The sequence below is a fragment of the Balaenoptera borealis genome (genome assembly GCF_965194805.1).
Source record: "Balaenoptera borealis genome assembly, chromosome: 2".
In the NCBI taxonomy this organism is placed as follows: Eukaryota; Metazoa; Chordata; class Mammalia; order Artiodactyla; family Balaenopteridae; genus Balaenoptera; species Balaenoptera borealis.
The window spans coordinates 147,585,414-147,611,161 of NC_138867.1; the positions used below are offsets into that span (position 1 = coordinate 147,585,414).

General features: G+C 36.7%; 1 protein-coding gene across 2 annotated transcripts in view; it reads left to right on the forward strand.

The window, feature by feature from the left end:
• Positions 1–21,700, forward strand: part of GABRA1 (gamma-aminobutyric acid type A receptor subunit alpha1) — a 63,414-nt gene extending 41,714 nt beyond the window's left edge. For both annotated transcript variants that reach the window (XM_082378772.1, XM_082378773.1), the window contains exons 9-11: positions 7,968–8,120; positions 13,154–13,356; positions 17,982–21,700. In XM_082378772.1, coding sequence (XP_082234898.1) covers positions 7,968–8,120; positions 13,154–13,356; positions 17,982–18,293 — 668 coding nt within the window. In that variant the 3' untranslated portion in view covers positions 18,294–21,700. The remainder of the gene's footprint in view (positions 1–7,967; positions 8,121–13,153; positions 13,357–17,981) is intronic.
• The last annotated feature ends 4,048 nt before the right edge of the window (positions 21,701–25,748 follow it).

Genomic DNA, 25,748 nt, shown 5'->3' on the forward strand with positions numbered 1-25,748 from the left:
TTATCAAAATGGGTGGTAAGTGTTGTGATTAACATTTTTGGGAGGGCAAGTACGTGTCTGTCTTCCGTATCCCTATGATTTACTACAGTAGATGAAACAGGAGGCACTAAATAAATATTTTGAATTAATGAATAAAAAATAAATGAATCCAGCCTGGGTAATCAAGGAAGGATTGCTGCAGGGGTTGACTTTCATTTTGTCAATCTGTATTTATTGGGATCCAAGTAATCACTATTCTAGGCCACGACATTCAGAATAATAGACAAAGAACTTTCCCTCAAGAAATTCTCTCCCTACTATCATTAGAATGGAGGTTGGAGGATGTCAGGGAAATAGTATTTCAAGTGCAATAGCATGCATGCAATAGGACAAATATATACGATGGTTGCTGGGAGGAAGGAGTGCTTCCATTCTATTCTAATGCTAGTGACCTTGGTGTGTCACTGTATCCCTCTTTATATTCTAGTTCCCATGTCTGCAAAATGAGTGGCTTAGTTTGATGAACTTGGAGACCTTTTTCACTTTTGGTTTCCTAAATCAGCCTACCTACATTCTTGTTACTCAGAAAAGATATACAGTCCCAAAAGGGCAATAGGTGAGAAAGAGTGGTCCAACCCACCACCACCAAGCTGGCTGGACCTCATAAGTTGGGTTTATTAAAAGTCATCATTTCATGTTAGAGCTGCAAGTTTATCTGTACAAAATAAGATCTTTTCCTTGTCATTCCAATAATGGATATGGGGGGAGGGGGGAGGAGAATAAAGAGCAAATTCTCAAATGTGGGAGCTCAGTTTGATGTATGTTTTCCCCTCCACACTAAAACCCTGAACTACCCTTCCTCTGGGTCTCCTTTAGCTCATCAAAAATCCACCTTGATACATTTCTATGAGAAGAAACAAAGATCTTTTGTAAGGTCTTCAATCCCATATTTCACATCTCCTATAGAGCCTTGAAAACATTAAGATAAATGACATTGAGTGCTATTATCTCCCTGTTTCTGCCAGAAGACTAGGAATGGTGGCAGAAAAGTACACACACATTGAGAATGATTAGATAAAAAGCATCTTCTCCTACCTTAAAATTCTCTGTGGGAGAGAAGCAATTCAGATCACCTTCTAGAAGGTTAGAAGGTGTTTCCTCACTTGCATGTAACCAGCACATGTGTGGATACTCACTCACACACACTACCAGTGACCTCTTTCAGGTCAAATACCTCTAGATCACTTCAGTGCCATAGGAGGGAAGATATGAGGCTCAATCCAATACTTGGATTTTTCTCAGTGCAAACATATTAGAGGGACAGTCCCTTCATTGGAATCTGCCATCAGTTTGGGGGGAAAAATGAGTTGGAGACTTAGTTTGAAGTGGACTTATTCACCTGGCAGAGCAAACTTGTTACAAGGACACAGAAGGATGAGTCTAGTCAGCTTTCACATCCGATGCAATTCTCTGTTGTCCATTCATTTATTCACTTATTCCTTCAACCATTTGCTCATTTACTCTGTTTGACACTGTGATTGGGCCTGGAGAAGAGAGATGAAGGACCCATAGTTCCTGAACTCAAGAAGCTCATGGTTGAGTGATATAAGTAGCTAATATGCATTGTGTTGTTCTAATCCTTACAACAGTCCGAGGTTGTAGGTATTATCATTATCTCCATTTTACAGGTGGGACGTAATTGAGGCCTAGAGAGGTTTAATAATTTTTCCAAGGTCACACAGCTAGGCAGTGGCAGAGCTGGGATTTGAACTTGGGAAGTCTAGCTATAGAGTGTGTGCTCTCAACCATATGACACACTAGTAATAGGCAAGATAGACATGTGAAAATGCAACAATGTGGTATAGCACAAAGCTTAAGGGGTGGATCCTGGAGATATACTGTGAGGTTTTGAATGCTGGTTTTACCACTTATTAACTGTGTGACCTTTATCTATTCATCCTTTCTCTTGTACTATTTGGAGATGATCAGAGGATCTACTTCATGAGTTACTGCGAAATTGAAATGAGAAAAATGCATGTAAACTGCTTACCAGAGTATCTGACATGTAAAAATTATATAATAAATATTAGATATTACTATTAATAATAATGATGAAGTTAGTACAAGAAAGCTACATGATGACACCTAAGAAGAAGTCATTTCTTCTTGAAGTATGAGGGAGGGCGGTTTGAAACTAGACCGCAGCCATGGCCCCCTGACTCATTCTAATATACCACATTATGCTTCCTAAGGAATTCTTTAAGGAAAGCCCACACAAAAATTATAATTGTAATTAAGGGCCATGACAATGTGACTTATACAGAGATGCAAAGTTGTTAAATTTGGCATTAGGTATAAGAATTATATCATGGCTATAAAATAAGAAGAATGTAATATAAAATGCTTTTTTAAAACACAACAATGATGACTGGAAAGTCGTCATATTTACCTAAGTCAATAGACAGGTGTGATCAAAGGAAACGTAGGTGAGTTTTGTCTAATAAGAATGTCTCTTTGTGAATGACTATTGTTTATTCTTAGAATGGATGACCAGGGAAAATTATAAGATCCTCTTTCCTAGAAACAGTCTTCTCTGGATGAGTTAAGGATGACTCTGCAGGGTTGAAATGAATGAGGAAAGCAACTGTTTTCACTGACCAGGGAGCAACAGTGGTGATCGACATTCACCAAAGGAGCCTCAGGACTTCTATTTTTGCAGCCTAATACATGATCTCCAGAGAAATAATATAACCATAAGATGTGAAAACAGGTTTGTAGGGTGGAAGGTGGAGAGGGAGATTTACATAGTCATCTGGTCAACCTAATCATATTTCAGATGAGGAGATAGGTCCAGAGGGGTTAAGTGGCCTAGAACTATAACCATTGTTTCCTTATTTCTATTTCAGTATTCTCTGAAGCAGATATTAAAATACCAGCCCCTCCCTCAATGACATTTTTTATTCCTCATTCCTTTGAAAAAGGTAGCATCTTAGAAAACACAAAATTTAGAATACTTGAAAGGAAAGTGATAGCTTTACATGGAATCAGTATCCACTACAATTTTGTTAAAGAAATGAAATTTACACTGTAAATCTGTATGTGACTCAGACTTTTTTAGAAGAACTTTCATATCTGTTATTTCGTATTATCCTCACAGCATCCCAGGAAACAGTTAAGTAGCACACTATCCTTTTTACTGAATAAATGAGAAAACTGAAGTCAGATAAAGTTAAGCAAGGAATTTACTCTAAGTAACCAACATTTAAGAAAGTAAAGGATGAAAGCCAGATCTAAAGAAACCCTCAATGCTGCTTTACAAAATTATATTCCTACTTCTTTTCTTCTCTCTCTTTAATTTTGCATTGTGATGTATAAGAAATATTGTCACATCTAATTTACAAGCTTCCCTCAGGGTTACATGATGTGCAAGGATATTTGAATTACAATTCTTCTAGACTGTTAAATCAGAGGGAAATAATTTGACATGCTTAGTGCATAAGCACTTGATGTCTAGAGATACTCTTTCAATCCAATTTACATGACTTCTTTGTTGTGTTTTTCTTTCATTTTTAAACGATTAAAATGTGATTCTGATTTTGCCACCTTTTGCTTTCCTTATTTAAATGTTATTGATGGAAATAATCAATAAATAATATATAATAAGAATACATAAAAGTTTTATTTGAGCCAAACTGTGGACTATAGCCTGGGAGACACAGATTCAAGAAGTGCTCAAATTGTGCTCTGCCAGACTACAAAAATGGGAGAGGCTTATAAAGGCAAAAACTGCAAAATTACATAAGTTGTTTGTCAGAAATTATAGATGTAGCTGGCAAGAAGTAAGGATGTTTATTAAGCAAGGGTCGGTTGGGGTCCGAAATGGATGCATAGTTACATGGGGAGAACTTGAGACCATAAGGTTGCAGCCGGCAGCTGCTAGCAGATATTATTTTGAGAATGGCTAGAGGTATCCTTGAGTCTGGTAGAGTTCAGAAAATTGAAATTCTCAGTGATACAGGAATATATCTGAAACCACATCCACAATGGCCACCCAGATCCATTTTGGATGCCTGAACCTCAGTTATTCCATTTAGATTTTTAAATGCATTCTTTTCTTTAATGGTTAAAGTAGACGTACAATGCATGCTTGATAGGCCACAAGACAGGCTGTTCTGGTTAGCAATAAGTATCAACCAAATCATGTATAAGCCAGAATGACTTCCCCATACCTCAACATATGAAAATTTCTTCCATCAACATTTTGTACCAAAACTTCTTAGATTTTGTTTAATTCAGGAAGGCGACGTCAAAAGATTTGAAGTTTTCCTCTACTTTTTCTAATTTGTTAGTGAGGAAGCGGTTTATAAAACAAATATAATGTCACATGATAGCTTCTCCAAAAAAATAATCTTTGCAGAATCTTCCTAAAATGTCACATTGTGAACAACAAAAGATGATAATGGAATATATATAGACACTCACCTTTCTGGCATTATATGAGAGATGGAATTTTTTCTTTGAGCTGATGACATTTTGCAGGCTACAATTGAATGAATGGTTAGGAATAATAATGTGTACTCCTGGGAGGTGAGATGTAACCTGACTATGTCTACCCAAGGCTACATTTTAGCAGAGTCCCAGGAAAAAATGTGTTTTTTTGCATTTTTCTCAAATTTGAATCACTTGTTTATTTCAGATGACCTTGGAGACATTATCCAATTTATCTACAGAAAATAGAAAAAAATTAGATAACATTTTATTTACCTTTCAAAAAAGAGATACTAGTGGATGTTAATTGCAATGAGTATTCTTAAGCCTCATTCATCCCTTTTTACCATAGGCAGGTGCTGAATATTTAGGATATGTAAAGCCATGCTATACTCAAAGAACTCTCTCTTCTTAATTAGCTTTCAGTTTGGTGGAGGGGTATAAGTACATAAATAACTAAAATTAAAAGTATACAATATATTTATAAGTGTAAACAGAAGCTGTAAATAAATTTGAAGTTACTTAATATTGATCAGTAAATGGCAAGTGTTATTAATAACAATCATGAAAACATAAATGAATATATCGATGATTTCCTACTATAGAGAGTATAGGGGGCATTTCTTCTACCAATAATTCTACCAATTCTGACTGGAGAAACGAGAGAAAAAAATGGAGAAAGGAACTAAAATTTATTTTAAAACTCTTATGTAGAATGATCTTAACTAGAGCCCTTATTCTTTATTCTCCCCACAATATACTTATCACTATTTTATAATGAGGAAACTGAGGATCAGAGAGTTTAAGAGAGTTTAAGGCTACACAGCAAGAAAATAGCATATCTGGTTTTTGAACCCAAATTCATTTGCTTCTAAAGCTAATAAAGTCTCCCCATACAGTACATTTCTTCCTCTTCTACTATGGACTGAGCCCAACCCATATACGAACAAAATATTCGGCTATAGAAGAGGTCAAGTAGGGAATTTTGTTGATCAGATTACTGAGATATGAAAATGTGTGGTGAGACATGAGATGTGATACTGAAACGCGTATCCGAGCTAGGATGTGGAGAGTGTTGAATACTGGTTAGGGAGTTTGCTTGTTAGTATGTAACACTGGAGACATTGTTGATTATCACATTGTGGGAAAGGAGAGTGGCTACTAGTGGCATCTAGTGGGCAAGAGGCAAGGTATGTGGCTAAATATCCTACATTACACAAGACAGCTCCCACAATAAACAATTCTCTGTTCTGAAATGTCAGTAGTACTGAGGTTGAGAAACCCTGATGTGGATAATGGGAATCCATTAAGGTGTTTTAAGGTATGTACGTATGCTTTAAAACAATCACTCTGACCTCAAATTTAGGGAAAATTGTAGTTTAGGACCTGACTGGAGACAAACAAGACAGTTCATAGATTATGGTAGATTTACACTGTAAATCTGCAAAGGAGATAAGGGCAATGACCATGAGATAAGAGATAAACTGAAAGATACTGCACAGGTGAAATTAAAATTGTGATGATCAACTGACTCCTTTCTCTCTCTTTTGGAAGTCCTACTTAACATCCAAGGATTAATTCCAGGTTTTTATCAATAGCCTGAGTGAATAGACAGATGAGAGTGCCATGAATTTAGAAATGGACGCTAAGTGGAAAAGAAGCCCTGCTATATGCTAGTCATTATTTTTTATGGAAAAGTTTAAGTAATATCACTTTTGAACATATTTAGTTGGTGATATCAATGAAAAATCAGTAGCTATGAAATGTCTAGTAGATATTTGGAAATACAGTGGTTTTTGAGAGCAATGTCACTTAGAGATGTAGATTCCCGCAGCCATCTGGATAAAAATGACATTAAGAGCAGGGGTGAGAAGGAAAATTCCTCATTAGAGTCAAGAAAAAAAAAATAGAGATGACAGCTAAAGACAGAACTATACCAGGAACCTCTACATTTGCTTTGCAGAAAGATGAATATTAGTGCCCAAGAGACAGGAAGAACTCATAACTCTCTGACTGAAATATCCAGTGAGTTAGCAAAAGAAACTGAAAATGAGAGCTAAAAGGAGAATGTGAGTTTAGAGAGTGCTATCAAGATGGTAGGGGCAGTCAGCATTGCTTAATTTTTAGTGCTACAAAGAAGGTGGTCAGTGGGCTTGAAGATTGAGATCTCCTTTAAGACTGAGATGTTCAGTTATGGATATTAAGAGATCATGAGCACTTTTAACCACATTATAGGGGCTGAAGCTGGATGGCCATGAGCTGAGACATAAATCACAGGTTGAAGAGAGAAAAGTTTGGAGTTGAAGGGAAGGAGGAAGATAGAGAAATGTGAATACCACAGAAAGCAATATTTTCTTAGTAAGAATACACCTATTTTTCTCTTACCCACACACAGATAACTAAGTATATATTCAGAGTGAGTAAAGCTAAAAACTTCTAAGACTTGCAATTAAGAAATAACATCAACTAAAAACAAAAAACACCTCCTACAATTTGGGTTGTGTGTTTATTTCTTTGGGCCTCTAATCAAATCAGACTTTGACATATATAAAGACCATGGAGAGTTCCTAGCTACTCCATTATTTCCCAGACTGGTCTAGGAATTGGGACAAGTTCAAAAGCTAGTGACAAATAGGATTTTTCTGCCCTCACCTTAAAGAATGGTTTGTGTGTACAGGTGGGACCTGAAGAGCTGCATGTTTCGAAATCTTCCCAGGTGATTGTGATGAAGGTGCTCCTCAAAACAAATTTTGAGAGTTCTATCACACTCTTCTCATTTTGATAATCAGGGTAAGCCAAATCCCAGGTCCGAGAGCTACCAAAAGAAAGTGCAGGGGCTGGAATTCAACTCCCCTGACTTGGACACCAAAGCTCCTCCATTAGACAGCCTGACTCTTTTCTGCAGAGGACAAACTGGGGATCTGGTGTCTTCTAATCCACGGGTGGTACATCATCAGGATCTAGCACATTGCCTTCAGGGTTATTAAAGCCAATCTGTAAATATATGCTCAGATTTGTCTCTTAAATGTATCAGGTACCGGGATTAGGACATAAGAAAATCGATGATATCTCTGGCACATCAATCTCATCCTCAGTGCCATTTTGGTGTTTGGTTTTTTTAAAAATTTTTATTGGAGTATAGTTGATTTACAATGTTGTGTTAGTTTCAGGTGTACAGCAAAGTGAATCAGTTATACATATACATATATCCACTCTTTATTTTTTTTTTAGATTCTTTTCCCATACAGGCCATTACAGAGTATTGAGTAGAGTTCCCTGTGCTGTACAGCAGGTTCTTATTAGTTATCTATTTTATATACAGTAATGTGTTATGGTGTGTTTTTTAAATGTCTCTTTTCTTCCCTGGATAAAAGCTTACCAGATGTCACGTGGAGAAAGGCTATGTCTAACCTCCAGGTTCTTGCTGCTGATGGAAAAACTCAGAGATAATTTCTTTTCAAAGTCAAATTGCTCACCTTACTGTCTGTTTCACCCTCCAGGAGAATATGTTGTTATGACCACTCATTTCCACCTGAAGAGAAAGATTGGCTATTTTGTTATTCAAACATACCTGCCATGCATAATGACGGTTATTCTCTCCCAAGTCTCGTTCTGGCTCAACAGAGAGTCTGTACCAGCAAGGACTGTCTTTGGTAAGTGCCAATCAAGACGCCCATGCAAGGGTCTGGAGGGCAAGTTGTATCATATCTGTGATATTGCAGATAGAATGAAAAAAATAATAATACATTGAAATCTGAAGTTAGTACAATAGGAATGTTCAAGGAATTACCATTCTCATTATGACATGATTGTAAAAAAATTCTTTTTTAAAAATAGCAAGCTGTTTTAGTGCATGTTAATCGATGGGATTAATGAACACTTGATTTGCTATTTTAGGAGAAAAATGGAATGAAGCAGGCATAAAATGCATGTGATAGATTAAAATGCACACATAGAAACATTAATACTTAAATCATACATTTAGAATCATTTAGAATCTAATGATTCTAAAACATTAATACTTAAATCATACATTTAGAATCATGTGTCAGTGTATTTTTTGAGAATCTGAGAAAATATAGTATCAGCAGAACTACTTCCTTACATATATGAAAGCAAGTGGTCCTTATGTAGAAAGAACTCATTGATGACCATGATACCAGTACAGGAATATCTCATTTTACCCAATGTGTGCACTTCTGAAGAGTTACAAATATTTTTTTCTATGAAAATATTTTAAATGCCTTAGATGCTTTAAGTCAGTCTAATGGAAAAATGTTTAAAGGGTAATAACTTTTTACTAATAGGAAAACTCACTCCCTAATTTATAATTTTAGAAGTTTGTATTTCATATAAACAGGTATTTCCTGCCTGTATCATAGTACACTGTCTTAAGTGTACTTTTCAGACTGATGAAAACAAGATTTCATCACCAAAAACTTACTGATTCATTCATTCACTCATTCAATCACTGACTTTTTCTTTGAAATCTACTATGAGGTCCTACTATGTTCTATGCATGGAATGTAGCTGTTACCCTAACATAAACCATTCTTTTCATGAATGTTAAATTCTGGAGCTTAAAATTTGAATAACAATAAAATCATGCAGAATACTTATTGAATGCTTTTATATCAGGCTTTGTTCTATGAAACAACCCTATATTATCTTATTTAACACTAAAAGAATCCTCTCTAATATTATCCCTGTGGTGTAGACAAGAAAGCTAAGGAGCGAGATATTAAGTAACTTGCCCAAGTTCAGAAGCTATGAGGTGAAGAAGTCTGGAGTAAGACCCAGCCTCTTAGCTCTAGAGTCTGTGCGCTTAATGATGATGAGGTACAACTACCCATGTACTGCCTGCTGCAATGACAAGGCATGGAACAGGGTTGTCGTGGGCAACATAATTCATCTGGAAATTATAACCACATATATAATTGGTGAAAGGTACAACTGTCAAGGTTCATTCCAAAAATATCAACTAGGCACATGCTATGTTTAAAACCCTTTACTACAAAACAGAAGACTTCAGGTGCTTACAATCTAAACTGAGGATTATTCTTGTGCAGAGAATATGCACAATATGCCATGTGGCATCAGTCATCTCAGGAAAAAAAAGCAAGACTCTGTTACAAGGGCCCAGAAAAACATCTTTTCTTCTGAACTTAGCAAGGTGCTTCTGGGTTGGAAACCACGAAATCTTTGCTGTGACATTAGCCTAAGAACACAGCTAAATCAAGACCCAGAATGATTCCACCTGCAGAGCAATAGAGTAGTTCATTTAAAACTCTTTTTTTCCCTTAACACAATTTGTAAATATTAACTAGTGTTTACGCCACTTATTAGAACTGAAGATTGAACTCTTGTCAGATGCTCACTTCTGTATGTGTATGTAGTTTGAGCCCTTTATTCACTTGAATTTTTTTTAAATGAGAACAAAAGACATGGACTTTATGTTTTATGTTTATTTTTGTAGAATGAGCCCAGCACTATAGTGAAAATGATTTTTTAAAATGCTCACTTACCCCGCCTCGGTCCCCAACAAATCCTACCCTTCCTGTTTGGAAATCCCCTAAAGCACTTTGGAATGTTTTATAAGTCAAAAACCTTGTTCTTAACATTTTCAAAAGTCTGCTATCTCAGATGACTCATGCCCTTTTGGTAAACATAACTGCATATCTGTAAACTCAACCATGGCAAGTGTTTCTGTGTATCAAGTTATATATTTCTAATGTTTTAAGTTCAATAAAATCACAAATACAATTTTCTGAGACCTTCAGCCTTCTAACATTTATTTAGTACACGTCTCTATTCCTTCTAGTGTGCGCTCAGCACATTCCTCTGAGCTGTGGGGAATGCCTGAGAGGGTCATGGGTATTTAAAGAAAAAATACCAAAGGGAAAAAATAAAGCAAAAGTTGTACCTTATAACAGTTTATTAAATGGCATCCAAAATGCAACAAAGCTGGAGCCATTTCATGTCTTAAAACATCATCTTCTTGAACTTCCATGCTCTTTCTCATTTGAAGGCTGTGGTCATGTAATTTTGCTGCCAGATAGACCCAAGTTTTAGGTTCAATCTTCAGTCTTCTAAGTGTCAGTTGCCTATAAAATGCGAGTACAATTAAAATAAAATAGTGCCATTTAAAAGATTAGGTGAGAAAAATAAAATAAAATAAAATTTGGAAATTGTCGGGCTCAATACTTGAAACTTAATAGATACTCAACATATTTTTGGTTTTTTCCCTTTCCCTATAGCAGGAATTGTAAGACAACACACACACACACACACACACACACACACACACACACACACACACACACACATACACACACACCTCTCTTTATGTTATTCTTAACTGTTTTTAATTTATGGATACATTTTTTTTAAGAACACTCATTCCCCAATTACTTTTAACAGTTGGTTGCCCACATAAACCAAAATTCAAATAAAAAATGGAATTCACTTTAGCGGGGATTTATCCAAAAGGACTGAAGTTGTCAATAATAAGTTATTAACTTTGGGGCTTCCCTGGTGGCACAGTGGTTAAGAATCCGCCTGCCAATGCAGGCGACACGCGTTCGAGCCCTGGTCCGGGAAGATCCCACATGCCACGGAGCAACTAAGCCCATGCGCCACAACTACTGAGCCTGTGCTCTAGAGCCCGTGAGTCACAACTACTGAGCCCACGCTCTAGAGCCCGTAATCTGCAACAAGAGAAGCCACCGCAATGAGAAGCCCATGCACCGTAACGAAGAGTAGCCCCTCTCACCGCAACTAGAGAAAGCCTGAGTGCAGCAGCGAAGACCCAAAACAGCCAAAAACTTAAAAAATGTTATTAACTTTGTCCTTAGTAAGTATCAGGCTAAGTGCTAAACACTTTATTACATTATTTTATTTAATACTCACAATAGCCCTCTGAGTTAGACTTATTAAAATTAATTTATAAGGGAATAATTACAAAAAATCCAGAAGCTCAGAACTGTGAGGCAATTTTCCCAACATCACTCAGCAGTTACAGAGCTGGGATTTGAAACTGGGTTGCTCTGTTCTCCAAATACTGACATTTAATTACCTTGCTCTTTGCTCAAGTTAATATTGATATGTAAATTTGGGGGCTATTTTCCCGCCAATATTCCTTAAACCATTTGTTGGTTACATAATATGGTTAATGCCCCAGAACTTTCTGCAACACCTCCAATGTTCATAGTAAGTCTATTTCCTACAACTGTGACCATGTATCAAAAATATGTTAATAAAAATCTCAGTGTTTCTTCTTAGTCCTATCACTTTCTAATAGACTTACAAAGATCATCTATCTTGATAATCGCGGAAACTAGGGAATATTGGATGGTTTAAAACAGCTTAGAAAAATTAGCCACCTACCAGCTGTGTAACCCTGCTGATTCTCTAAAATTAATCAAAAGGGGGAATCATAGGTATGAGTTTTAGACACATGGGATGACAATATCTTCTGTGGCAATAATTTACTTATCTTTAAAATGCTTTCACATATTATTATATTTAATCCTCAAATAATCTTGTAAATGTGCAGAACTTTTCCTCTCTTAGAATTTCAACAATGATGTAGACAATCAAGAGAATGAAGTTTAAATCATCACTTTTACAGTTATGGAGACTGAGGGCCCTAGAAGTTAACTCGCTTACTCAAGGCTATAGAGCTAAGAAGTAGTGAGGAACTAGTTACTGGAAGAGGTTAAGATTTTTTTCAACACCATGCAACCTAAGCCACCCCCACTGGGTTCCTGTGATTTTTTTTCATACATTTTCAAATGGCTTAAAAGGGAACTTACAGTATTCTAACTAGTTTAGTGCATTACATATAGTAGGTTGATAATATTAATTTGTTAAATGAACATTAATGGATGTCATCATTCACATACCAACTCATATAATAATCTAAGTAAACTAAAAGCAACTGACTTGAAAATTGCTTTGAATATAGGTGATTTTAATCAGTAGGGATAGATTCACAGAATAGGGAAGATAGGGCAGAGAGAGTAAGACTGTGGACATTTGAATCAGATGAATGTGTTCAAATTTGGTTTTGCTACTTCTGAGCTATGTGACCTCAAGCAAGTTACATGCAACTTATTTCAGGAACATCTTCAAAAGAGTAGCTATTTGAAGAATCAGGAAAATATAGTATAAAGGCCAAAGAGTTAATAATGTAACAAGATATTATCCTAAAATAATTTAATTATCTATCAATGATGAATTATCAAAAAGTTATTGGTTTCTTGGATTGTATATTCAAAGTACACAGGTAGAATATTAAACAGAGCTGAGGATCCTGAGATTACTTATGGATCAAGGACAGTGAAGATACCTGCTTTCCTTTTTCTAGAGTTGGGGACAGTGAAGGAATATTATTTCCTTTCCTACCCAGGACACCATGTTCAAGACGCCTATTTACAGGAGTTCACTATCTTATTAACAGCTTCTCAACAGCAGAGGAGTTTATCCCTCCAAAAGCTCTCCATCAATACTGCCATATCATGAACTGCAAACTACACTGGGGTTAAATTAAAACTCATCCATCCCAAACCAAAATGGGATGAACTTGAAAACACACTCTGTCTGTGTTTCCCTTTACATAAGTAGGCTGACCTCAGTGATGAAAGTTTGTAGTATGAACCTACAAATTCACTTTCTTTCTTTACAGGAGTAACAACTGTGCTCACCATGACAACTTTGAGTATCAGTGCCAGAAATTCCCTCCCTAAGGTGGCTTATGCAACTGCTATGGATTGGTTTATTGCAGTGTGCTATGCCTTTGTATTCTCAGCTCTAATTGAGTTTGCCACAGTAAACTATTTCACCAAAAGAGGTTATGCATGGGATGGCAAAAGTGTGGTTCCAGAAAAGGTAAATGCTTTAATATTTCCTGTGATATAGCACTATTATGTCTTTTTAAACATATAGGATGGGATGTTTGGACTTGGGGGAATGGATGAAGAATGCAGAGAGAGGGTAAAGAGGATTCTTTGTTTCTTATGTCACAAATGATTAAGTGCTGTGAGAATTTTGTTATTGCTAAGGAAAGGTTGTTTCAGTGGATAGATGTTCAGAGTAGAAGGAATGAGATAAAGGAGAAACACAAAGGTAAACATCTCTCCTCAAATATGCTTTCCTATGGTCCCCATTGATGTGAGAACAGTTTTAACAAACCTGACATTAGGAGCAATTATGCCATTATAATTTTTGTAACTTGAAAATTATAGTCTTCTGGTTGTTTTCCAAGCCTAATAACTTTGGTCATAAATGTTATTACTTTAATGGCTCAATTGAATTGAGCTTGCAAAATGCATTATCTCTAATTTTCACTAAAGGGTAGGAAACACATTTTCTTTTTCCAAAATAGAGGTTTGCTTTAAGAAACGTAACACACAGAATTCACAGAAAAATTCTTCACTGTAGAAAATTATCAAGTCAAGAATATCACTGTTCTTCTCAATTAGAACCTACTTTAGAGTGGATTTTAAAGCATAGTTGGGAGGGACTTCCCCCATGGTCCGGTGGTTAAGACTCTTCCTTCCAATTCAGGTGGTGAGGGTTCCATCCCTGGTCAGGGAACTAAGGTCCTGCATGCTGCAGGGTGCAGCCAAAATAAATAAGTAAATAAATAAAGCACAGCTGGGGAGGATATTTCTACTTCTGGGGTTTGAAGGAAAAATATGTCAAAATGCAAGGGAGCCTTGGGATGGTGGAAAGAAGGGCAAAGTCAGAGACAAAGAGATTCTAAGACATCTAGAAGTAATCTAGGAGGAATCACTCTACAGCAAATATAGAATTCTAGTGTCTTGAGTCAGTCCCTAAATATACAGTTCTGTGGTCAAATACACTTGAATAATTCTGCATACTGTCACCAAGTCACAGTATATTAAAGAGTCTGAGAGGGTGTATAGTAAAGAAATCCATTTAATGATGTTTTTCCCATAGCTCCACAAATATACTAGAAAAGAGGATCCTTTGTGTTGGAAACATCTACCACATTTAATAGAATCTAAAGTGTTACTGATTATATGATGTACCACTAATATACGTATACATAAGAAAGAAAATATGCTGCCAAGCAAAAGCTCTTTGAGCTTTACCTTTCAGCCACAGGTGAATCAGTTGAACACCTCAATGATCTTGTACACAAGCAACAGCATAGAAGGTTCTGTATCAGATGCACTATCACAACCAAAATGGGCCAGAACCAGTCCTCAAAATTCACCTTGCCTTGAAACATCCTTGCCCAGTATAAAAAAATCTCTGAATTTTCAAATCAAGAGCCTTGGCTCAGGTTCAGTAAAGAGGAGACAAGACAAAAGGGACTGCATTTACCAGTTGGAGAAAGGGGTGAGAGAGTGGAGACAGCGTTTTGTCTAATACTTACCTTAGCCATTGATGGCCTCCATTTGTCCTAGAACAGAAGGGCAGTCCCAAAGGAAAGAGCACCAAAACTGAAGATGAGTGATCATAAGACACTACCAATTGTAAGACATAGCCCAAAGTCATAGATGTGGACATTTAAAAAATGCACATCTTAGAATCACTGGCATACTCTATTAAAGTTCTTCAGAATTAATTATATGCAAACGTCGGTGACATGCAACTGAAAAATGAAATGCAAGCACTGGGAAAAGTTGCTTTTCTATCTTAATCCTTTCTTTCCATGCTGCAAGAGGCCAATGTCTTTCTGATTGTGGCTCATCAGTATCAGTTGTCAATGACTTGTTAGATGAATTGAACTTGATCTGGAAAGCATAGAATTTGGGTTGAGGCATTGGTGAGCTCATAGTTGAGTTTGTATTTCTCTCTTTCTGACCGTATGTTAGTCTTTCAAGTGCTGTGTCTCAAATAACATATTTCAATCTCTATCAATCTACAGTCCGTGTTATTCAGTGTACATATATAGATATAGGTATGGTCATATCTACATCTCTCTCTCTATATATATATTTTTTTATGTATATATATATATATAGATAGATAGATAGATAGATAGATAGATAGATGCATATACATAATGCCCATATCTGTCATCCTAATGAGAAAGAGAATATTTTTTATAATTTATCTATGTCTCTGTAAAAATCTTCCCCAGGGCTTTGCCAGTTTGATTAGCTTATAATAAGGAGATTGATCACAGTGTGATCCAGGTCTCATTTTGACATTCAGAGAGAATAAATAACATATTTCTCCTGTGACCAGGTGAGTGTTTTCAGGAGAGGTAAAATTTCAATCTCTGACATGGTATAACTTCAACAACAAAAAAAGAAAATCCCCATAGGGCATCATGTTTTCAAGCAAGCATATAGTAGCCTTCTTAAGATCCATCCTCATATGTTTAATTGCTGAAAGAAATACCAACTTCTTGATGAATATGGGGGAGCTCAATATTTTCAGAAATGAAAAAAACTATATTATTTCCTGAGAAACCAACCAGATATTTCTAAATATCCTTTTCAACATGATGCTGCAAAAAGAAAGAAAGAAATAAAACACTTAAGTTGAGAAAACTTAGTATTAGGGTACTATGATAAATTGGCAGTGGGAGAGACGAAATCTACCAATAATACAAACTCTTCTCCAAGAATTGTTCCTGTGGCAGATTATTCATTTCAGTTTATCTAATAAGGTATCTGTCACTCAACAAATTTTGTTTAGATTAGAACCCATTGCCTCTCTTAAACATCAGAGTGCATATACATTTTATCTAAAGGACATACATGCTTTTCAATGTATCCTTTAATATTAGATCTGCTATTTTCTAAGCAGTGGACTCAATACAAGTTCAGTCTGGCTGTTTGTGTTGAAATAATTCATATAAATTTTTGACTTGTAGTCATTTGGACCACATTCAGAGAGAATCAATTTTACTCATTTTATTTTTATACAAATAATTATAGAAATTTCTGTCAATCCTCCTAAAGCTTAAGCAAATCTGCCTTTACTATGAAATGGGTGTATACTTGGACTAAGTGACCTTACTTTTAATGGTGTAATACTAGGAGAAAAAATAATCTGGGCTTTTTTTTTTTTTTAAGTCCCAGTGAATGTACGCTTAAGGATTTGGAGAGGAGAAAAGGTAGCAGATAGGTCATGGAGTTGGATAATAAAGAAATTAACCTGTTAAAATTGCACCTTGTGAGTGAGAAGTATCAGCTCTTCTAGAAGTAATATTTTATTCTGATTTGATATTAAAAATACAGATTGTCCAGAGTATATCGAGGCTGGTTGGTCAAGTTTAGCTGCTCATGAACATTCTCTGTGTAGTTTTTTCACAATGTCAATAATCAGGCTTCACTTCCCTAGGAGTTCTGATTCAAAATGCAAGATTGTGCCCAAGACATTTACACTTAAAAAAATTTTAACTGGTGATTTAGTGTGCACAAAAAAACAAGGCTCACTCTTCTAGACTAGTGCTATCCAGCAGGAATATAAGTGAGCCACAAATGTGAGCCATATATATAATTAACATATTTCTGGTAGCCTTATTTTAAAAGTACAAACCAGTAAAATTAAGTTTAATAATGTACTTTAGCCAATATATCAAAAATATCCTCTTTAAATGTAAATAATTCTAAACATTATTTAGGAGAAATATTGCACTTTTTAAAAATTCTTCATACTAAGCCTTCAAAATCCTATGTGTACTTTATACTTCCAGAACATCTCAAATTAGACTAGCCACATTACAAGTGCTCAATAGTCACAAGTTACTAATGGCAACTGTATCAGAGCACATAGCTCTAAACAATGATACACTTTATTTTTGAGAAATGTCTGTATGACAGAAACTCTAAGAAATACTGCACTTGTCAATTACTGCACAGATAACATGGATAAGCAGCTAACTCTGAGCAAGAATTGAATTCAGGTATCCTGACTACCCCTGCTTTGTCATTTCCCCATGGGAAACATGGGGAGAAGGAGCAAATAATAATTAGCTCAGCAATTTTTCACTGCAAAACAAACTACCCCAAAACTTAGTGACCTAAAACAACCACCAAGCATTTTGGGCTGGGAAAAACCTGATGGTATTTCTATTAGTCTGACCTGGGCTCATGCCAAAAAGTCCTTGATACGTGGTCATACTTGGTCCTGCCCAAAACATCCATAAGACGTTTGGTCCACACCAAAGGACTTTGTTATTTGATCCTGTCCAAAACCATTTGGCATGGATCCGATATGCTCATGGACATTTTGGATAGGAGCACATTTCAAGGACTTGGCGTAAACCAAATGTCTTACGGACCAACTGTCTTATGGACATTTTGGACAGGAACAAATGTCCTGCAAGGTCACTTGTCAATCTTATAACTAGATGTTTGTATCTGCGTTTTTCATTTTTCCCCAAAATGCAGTCGTAAATTACATTCCTTAAATTTTAAATAAAGCACATGTTTGAGTTCTAAAGTAAAGGTCACTTTGCTCAGCAACTTATAAACGTGCTTCCCACCATTTACTAAACAAAATACTTTTACTCTTTCCTTCTACAGCCAAAGAAAATGAAGGATCCTCTCATTAAGAAAAATAACACTTACGCTCCGACAGCAACCAGCTACACACCTAATTTGGCCAGGGGTGACCCAGGCTTAGCCACCATTGCTAAAAGTGCAACCATAGAACCAAAAGAAGTCAAGACGGAAACAAAACCACCAGAACCGAAGAAAACCTTTAACAGTGTCAGCAAAATTGACCGACTGTCAAGAATAGCCTTCCCGCTGTTATTCGGAATCTTTAACTTGGTCTATTGGGCTACATATTTAAACAGAGAGCCTCAGCTAAAAGCCCCTACCCCACATCAATAGGTCCTGTCATTCACATTCTGTTGTTCAGTCCTCTGCACTGGGAATTGCTTTCTGTTCTCAATGCAGTAATTCCCATCTGCTTTATTGCCTCTGTCTTAAAGAATTTGAAGATTTCCTTATTTCCATAATTCATATAAGAACAACAGACCCCTGTCTGGCAGTCCAGAGCAGAGCATACAGCTGAGAGACAGGATTCTGAAAGAGGGAGCAAGAGAGAAAAATCATGACAGAAGGAGACAGAAGGGAAGAGAGAGGAAAGGTGGGGGAAGTAGGTCCAAAAACATGAGGAAAAGTAGAAGAAAAATCAAACTTAACTCTATAACTCTGGGTCATTTGTAGATATATATTTCCAAATATTCTAGAAAAAAAGATACTGTATATGTCAAAAATATTTTTATGTGAAGGTGTTTAAAAGAATAAATTATAAATGTTTAATGAAGAAGCATTTTAAAAAATCTATGTCTTTATTACACAAACTACAATGTGCTTCTTACATTTCTGTTTTGTTTTTTAAACCGATGTATAGCTTTAACATTCTGTTTCCAAAGCTAAAGATCCCCATTCTTTCTCCTTTTAAGAAATGCCTAATGCATTATTTTGTTGTTAAGTGCTATTTTAAAATTTATGGAAATTGCATTGGCAAATGTGCAGTTCCTCACTGTAAAGCACATTTAATCCAATGGAGACAAATGCTTTAAATAGGCTGCTTAACTATCATCTGAGCTTTTACCACTAGACTCAATGAGGAGTCATTTTAACAGATACACACTCAATAAAACTAAAAAAAGAAATAATAAATTTAAATAGAACAATTTTAAAAGATTTATTTTCCATCCTGTCTATATCCAGATAGCACATGCATCCAATAATCACTGGATTTTCATTCTGAAGATGTTTTTAGAGGGGCAAAAATATTTTGCAAGCTCTAGAATTGTTGAATGTATTATTTTATATAACAGTACATTAAAAGCTTTAGATTGAAATTTATGACTAGTAAACAAATATAGAATATATAAATTATATATGTAAATATACGGCATGAGATTGTACATTTTTTTACTTTTTTAAAGGTTGTGTTCTTAAAATATTGTGTAGGACTCACCGCTCTTAGCTGTTAGAATGTTGCTAAATGCTATGGAAATCCTTTTAGAGCCTGCATTTAAGACCAGAACAGCCTGAAGGAATCAGATGGAAGTTCCAATATATGGGTATAAAATCTACTTATGGAGAGAAAGCTTGTAATTCAAACTGTTGTCCAGTGTACAGCAGTAAATCAGTTGCTATCTGCTCAAGTCATCCCACATTTCCCTATTTTAGGCTCTTGTGATATAGAAAGAAAATGGAAAAGCATTAGTGGGAGCTAGAAAATCAACTGTATGTTATTGCTATCTTTGCTTATACCAACTATTTCAATAAGTGTTGTACCATATGTAGCATTAAATATAAAAATAAATGAAAGAATGTACAGGAAATAGCTTTTATTGAGTAATATTACATTTCATTTATACTGTAGCAATATATTTGTAGGCATACTACGTAAGGGCTTTAATGACAAGAGGTCCATTAATACTCCCTATGAAAATTCTAGTCTGTTTCATTACTTCCCAGATGTTTTAGAAATAAATATTTATGCAGAAGGTATTTTTGAAGCCTCCTTTTGTCTGACAGAATTTCAGAGATATTTAAAATTAGTGTCCAGAATCCACAGGTTATGGTCTAACCACATTTAGAATACTATGACATAAACCTGTCGTCATAATTACCAAATAAGACAGTTGGGATCCATACCCAAGTTTTGAGCAATGTTTGTCTCAAAAAGCTGCTATCCAATGATGCAGGAAAATACAGTTTGTGTTTTCCTAAACAAACTCTGGTTTTCTTTTTAAATGTGCTTTATTGTTTGATATGGTCCTGCCTAAATTCAATGAGCTAGCCCAATAAAGGCTGAACCAAGGATATTTCATCCTTCGGTAACATGTGTAGATATCATGTATAGAGATAAAGTAAAATATGGCTCTAACTTCTGTGTTGCTGTTAATCTTGTTATTTTGGGGCGTTAATCTAATGTGTTTATTAAGAGCATTTTATCTTCCAGACTCCTCATAGCAAACATTTGGTCTGTATTTTACTCATTAGATGTGAATATTTCTTATTAGTCTGCTTTCTGCTATGCAATGACTGCATTTCTATCATTTCTTAGTTTGTTAGTATATGTGGACAGTATTCTATTGTATAAATTGATTGCACAACTTATCAAAGACAAATGATTCTATGTAGCTTTTCTACCGTGCTTTGCTAAACCATGTAATACTAGTTAAGTCTTCCTTGAAAATAAAGATACACTCTTATAGAGGACAGTTCCTGTAAACTCCCAGGAAAAATTTTTTAAAGATGACACTGAATGTTTATTGCACCTTAGTGCAGTGAAGTGGCAATAAAACCTAACATGAATCGAGGTTGTTTATGGCAGATGCATGTATTGCTTTACAGAGTTTAGCAAAAGCTCTTAATTTTATGTCATACTGTATTCTATTATAATAATAAAGCTAACATTATTCAGTAAAAAATGGAATGCTTGACTTTCTTTTCATGTTATCAATATGACCTACCGTTGCCTTGTTTTAAAATATTTTCAAGTAGGAGCACCTAAAAGTGCCAAGTGCTAATAAGAATCTAGGCTACTCAGAAGATTTTTGAAGATGCATCAATAGTATGATCCTAAACTATGATTTTAAATGAATCACTTTCAAAAAGAGGAATTGTTAAACACCTGGTATCTGGTGCTGCCAGTAGCACCTCAACTCAAGATTTATAAAGCATAAATAGAAAAGAGTCAACATACTGAAACAATAGTAGTTTGTTCATCTCTATTGTTAATACAGTCGATTTGTTTTCTGATCTACTCCCGGGAGACTGGTTTAATTGTTTTAGAGGAAGAGTCTGAGCATTATACTTTTAAAAGCTCCCGCAGAGCTATTACATTCCTTAATGTTTCTATAAGCACAAAGTTAAAGTACAAAACACTGAGAGGGACCTTCAAGATGGTGGAAGACTAAGACATGGAGATCACCTTCCTCCCCACAAATACATCAAAAATACATCTACATGTGGAACAACTCCTACAGAACACCTACTGAATGCTGGCAGAAGACCTCAGCCTTCCTAAAAGGCAAGAAACTCCCACATACTTGGATAGCGCAAAAGAAAAAAGGAAAAACAGAGAAAAAAGAATAGGGACGGGACCTGCACCTCTGAGAGGGAGCTGTGACGTAGGAAAAGTTTCCACACACTAGGAAGCCCCTTCGTGGGCAGAGACTGGGGTGTGGGCGACAGGGAAACTTTGGAGCCACCGAAGAGAGTGCAGCAACGGGGGTGCAGAGGGCAAAGCAGAGAGATTCCTGCACAGAGGATCGGTGCCGACCAGCACTCACCAGCCCAAGAGGCTTGTCTGCTCACCCGCCGGGGTGGGTGGGGGCTGGGATCTGAGGCTCGTGCTTCGGTCGGATCGCAGGGAGAGAACTGGGGTTGGCTGCGTGAGCACAGCCTGAAGGGGGCTAGAGCACCACAGCTGGCTGGGAGGGAGTCCGGGAGAAGGTCTGGAGCTGCCGAAGAGGCAAGAGACCATTGTTTCAGGGTGCACGAGGAGGGGGGATTCAGAGAGCCGCTTAAACGTGTTCCAGAGATGGGCGCCAGCCGTGGCTATCAGCGCGGACCCCAGAGATGGGCATGAAACGCTAAGGCTGCTGCTGCTGCCACCAAGAAGCCTGTGTGCAAGCACAGGTCACTATCCACACCTCCCCTCCTGGGAGCCTGTGCAGCCCGCCACTGCCAGGCTCCCGTGATCCAGGGACAACTTCCCTGGAGAACGCGTGGCGCGCCTCAGGCTGCTGCAACGTCACGCCGGCCTCTGCCGCCACAGGCTCGTCCTGCATCCGTACTCCTCCCTCCCCCCGGCCTGAGTGAGCCGGAGCCCCCGAATCAGCTGCTCCTTTAACCCCGTCCTGTCTGGGTGGGGAACAGACGCCCTCAGGCAACCTACACGCAGAGGCGGGGCCAAATCCAAAGCTGATCCCCGGGAGCTGTGCGAACAAAGAAGAGAAACGGAAATTTCTCCCAGCAGCCTCAGAAGCAGTGGATTAAATCTCCACAATCAACTTGAGGTACCCTGCATCTGTGGAATACCTGAATAGACAACGAATCATCCCAAATCTGAGGTGGTGGACTTTGGGAGCAACTGTAGACTTGGGGTTTGCTTTCTGCATCTAATTTGTTTCTGGTTTTATGTTTATCTGAGTTTAGAATTTAGAGTTTATAATCATTGGTAGATTTGTTTATTGATTTGGTTGCTCTCTTCCTTTTTTAAATTTTTATATATATATATTTTTTTTTCCTTTTTCTCTTTTTGTGAGTATGTACATGTATGCTTCCTTGTTTGATTTTGTCTGTATAGCTTTGCTTTTACCATTTGTCCTAGGGTTCTCTCTGTTCATTTTTGTTTTTTGGTTTTTTTTTTAAATAGTTTTAAGCACTTCTAATCATTGGTGGATTTGGTTTTTGGTTTGGTTGCTCTCATCCTTCATTCTTTGTTTCTTTTCTTTTTATTACTTTTCTATTTTTAACAATTTTTTTATTTTAATAACTTTATTTTATTTTATTTATTTATTTTCTTTCTGCTTTTTCTCCCTTTTGTTCTGATCCATGAGGCTGACAGGGTCTTGGTGCTCCAGCCAGGTGTCAGGCCTGAGCCTCTGAGGTGGAAGAGCCGAGTTCAGGACGTTGGTCCACCAGAGAACTCCCAGCAACATGTAATAACAAATGGTGAAAGCTCTCCCAGAGATCTCCATCTCAACACTAAAACCCAGCTCCACTCAAAGAGCAGCAAGCTACAGTGCTGGACACCCTATGCCAAAAAAACTAGCAAGACAGGAATACAACCTCACCCATTAGCAGAGAGGCTGCCTAAAATCAAAATAAGTTCACGGTCACCCCAAAACACACTACCAGACGCGATCCTGCTAACAGAAAGACAAGATTCAGCCTTATTCACCAGAACACAGGCACCAGTCCCCTCCACCATGAAGCCTACACAACCCACTAAACCAAACTTAGCCACTGGGGGCAGACAGCAAAACAATAGGAATTACGAACCTGCAGCCTGCGAAAAGGAGACCCTAAACACAGTAAGTTAAGGAAAATGAGAAGACAGAGAAATACACAGCAGATGAAGGAGCAAGGGAAAAACCCACAAGGCCAAACAAACAAACAGGAAATAGGCAGTCTACCTGAAAAAGAATTCAGAGTAATGATAGTAAAGGTGATCCCAAATCTTGGGAATACAATGGAGAAAATACAAGAAAAGTTTAACAAGGACCTAGAAGAATTAAAGAGCAAACAAACAATGATGGGCAACACAATAAATGAAATTAAAAATCCTCTAGAAGGAATCAATAACAGAAAACTGAGGCAAAAGAACTGATAAGTGACCTGGAAGATAAAATAGTGGAAATAACTACTACAAGCAGAATAAAGAAAGAAGAATGAAAAGAATTGAGGACAGTCTCAGAGACCTCTAGGACAACATTAAACACACCAACATTCGAATTATAGGGGTCCCAGAAGATGAAGAGAAAAAGAAAGGGACTGAGAAAATATTTGAAGAGATTATAGTTGAAAACTTCCCTAATATGGAAAAGGAAATAATCAAGTCCAGGAAGCACAGAGAGTCCCATACAGGATAAATCCAAGGAGAAACACACCAAGACACGTATTAATCAAACTATCAAAAATTAAATACAAAGAAAAAATATTAAAGGCAACAAGGGAAAAACAACAAATAACATACAACGGAATCCCCATAAGGTTAACAGCTGATCTTTCAGCAGAAACTCTGCAAGCCAGAAGGGTGTGGCAGGACATACTTAAAGTGATGAAACAGAAAAACCTTACAACCAAGATTACTCTACCAGCAAGGATCTCATTCAGATTCGACAGAGAAATTAAAACCTTTACAGACAAGCAAAAGCTAAGAGAATTCAGCATCACCAAACCAGCTTTACAGCAAATGCTAAAGGAACTTCTCTAGGCAGGAAACACAAGAGAAGGAAAACACATACAATAACAAACCCAAAACAATTAAGAAAATGGTAATAGGAACATACATATTGATAATTACCTTAAATGTAAATGGATGAAATGCTCCAACCAAAAGACATAGACCGGCTGAATGGATACATAAACAGACCCATATATTTGCTGTCTGCAAGAGACCCACTTCAGACCTAGGGACACATGCAGACTGAAAGTGAGGGGACGGAGAAAGATATTCCATGCAAATGGAAATAAAAGAAAGCTGGAGTAGCAATTCTCATATCAGATAAGACAGACTTTAAAATAAAGACTATTACAAGAGACAAAGAAGGACACCACATAATGATCAAGGGATCAAGCCAAGAAGAAGATATAGCAATTGCAAACATTTATGTTACCAAAATAGGAGCACCTCAATACATAAGGCAACTGCTAACAGCCATAAAAGGGGAAATCGACAGTAACACAATCATAGTAGGGAACTTTAACACCCCACTTTCACCAATGGACAGATCATCCAAAATGCAAATAAATAAGGAAACACAAGCATTAAATGATACATTAAACAAGATGGACTTAATTGATATTTCTAGGACATTCCATCAAAAAACAACAGAATACACTTTCTTCTCAAATGCTCATGGAACATTGTCCAGGATAGATCACATCTTGGGTCACAAATCAAGCCTTGGTAAATTTAAGAATATTGAAATCGTATCAAATATCTTTTCCGACCACAACGCTATCAGACTAGATATCAATTACAGGAAAAAATCTGTAAGAAATAAAAACACATGGATGCTAAACAACACACTACTAAAAAACCAAGAGATCACTGAAGAAATCAAAGAGAAAATCAAAAATACCTAGAAACAAATGACAACGAAAACACAACGACCCAAAACCTATGAGATGCAGCAAAAGCAGTCCTAAGAGGGAAGTTTATAGCAATACAATCCTACCTCATGAAACAAGAAACATCTCAAATAAACCACGTACCTTACACCTAAACCAGTTAGAGAAAGAAGAACAAAAAAACCCAAAAGTTAGCAGAAGGAAAGAAATCATAAAGATCAGATCAGAAATAAATGAAATAGAAACAAAGAAAAAAAGAGCAAAGATCAATAAAACTAAAAGCTGGTTCTTTGAGAAGATAAACAAAAGTGATAAACAATTAGCCTGACTCATCAAGAAAAAAGGGGGAAAACTCAAATCAATAGAATTAGAAATGAAAAAGGAGAAGTAACAACTGACACGGCAGAAATACAAAGGATCATGAGAGATTACTACAAGCAACTCTATGCCAATAAAATGGACAACCTGGAAGAAATGGACAAATTCTTAGAAAAGCACAACCTTCCCACACTG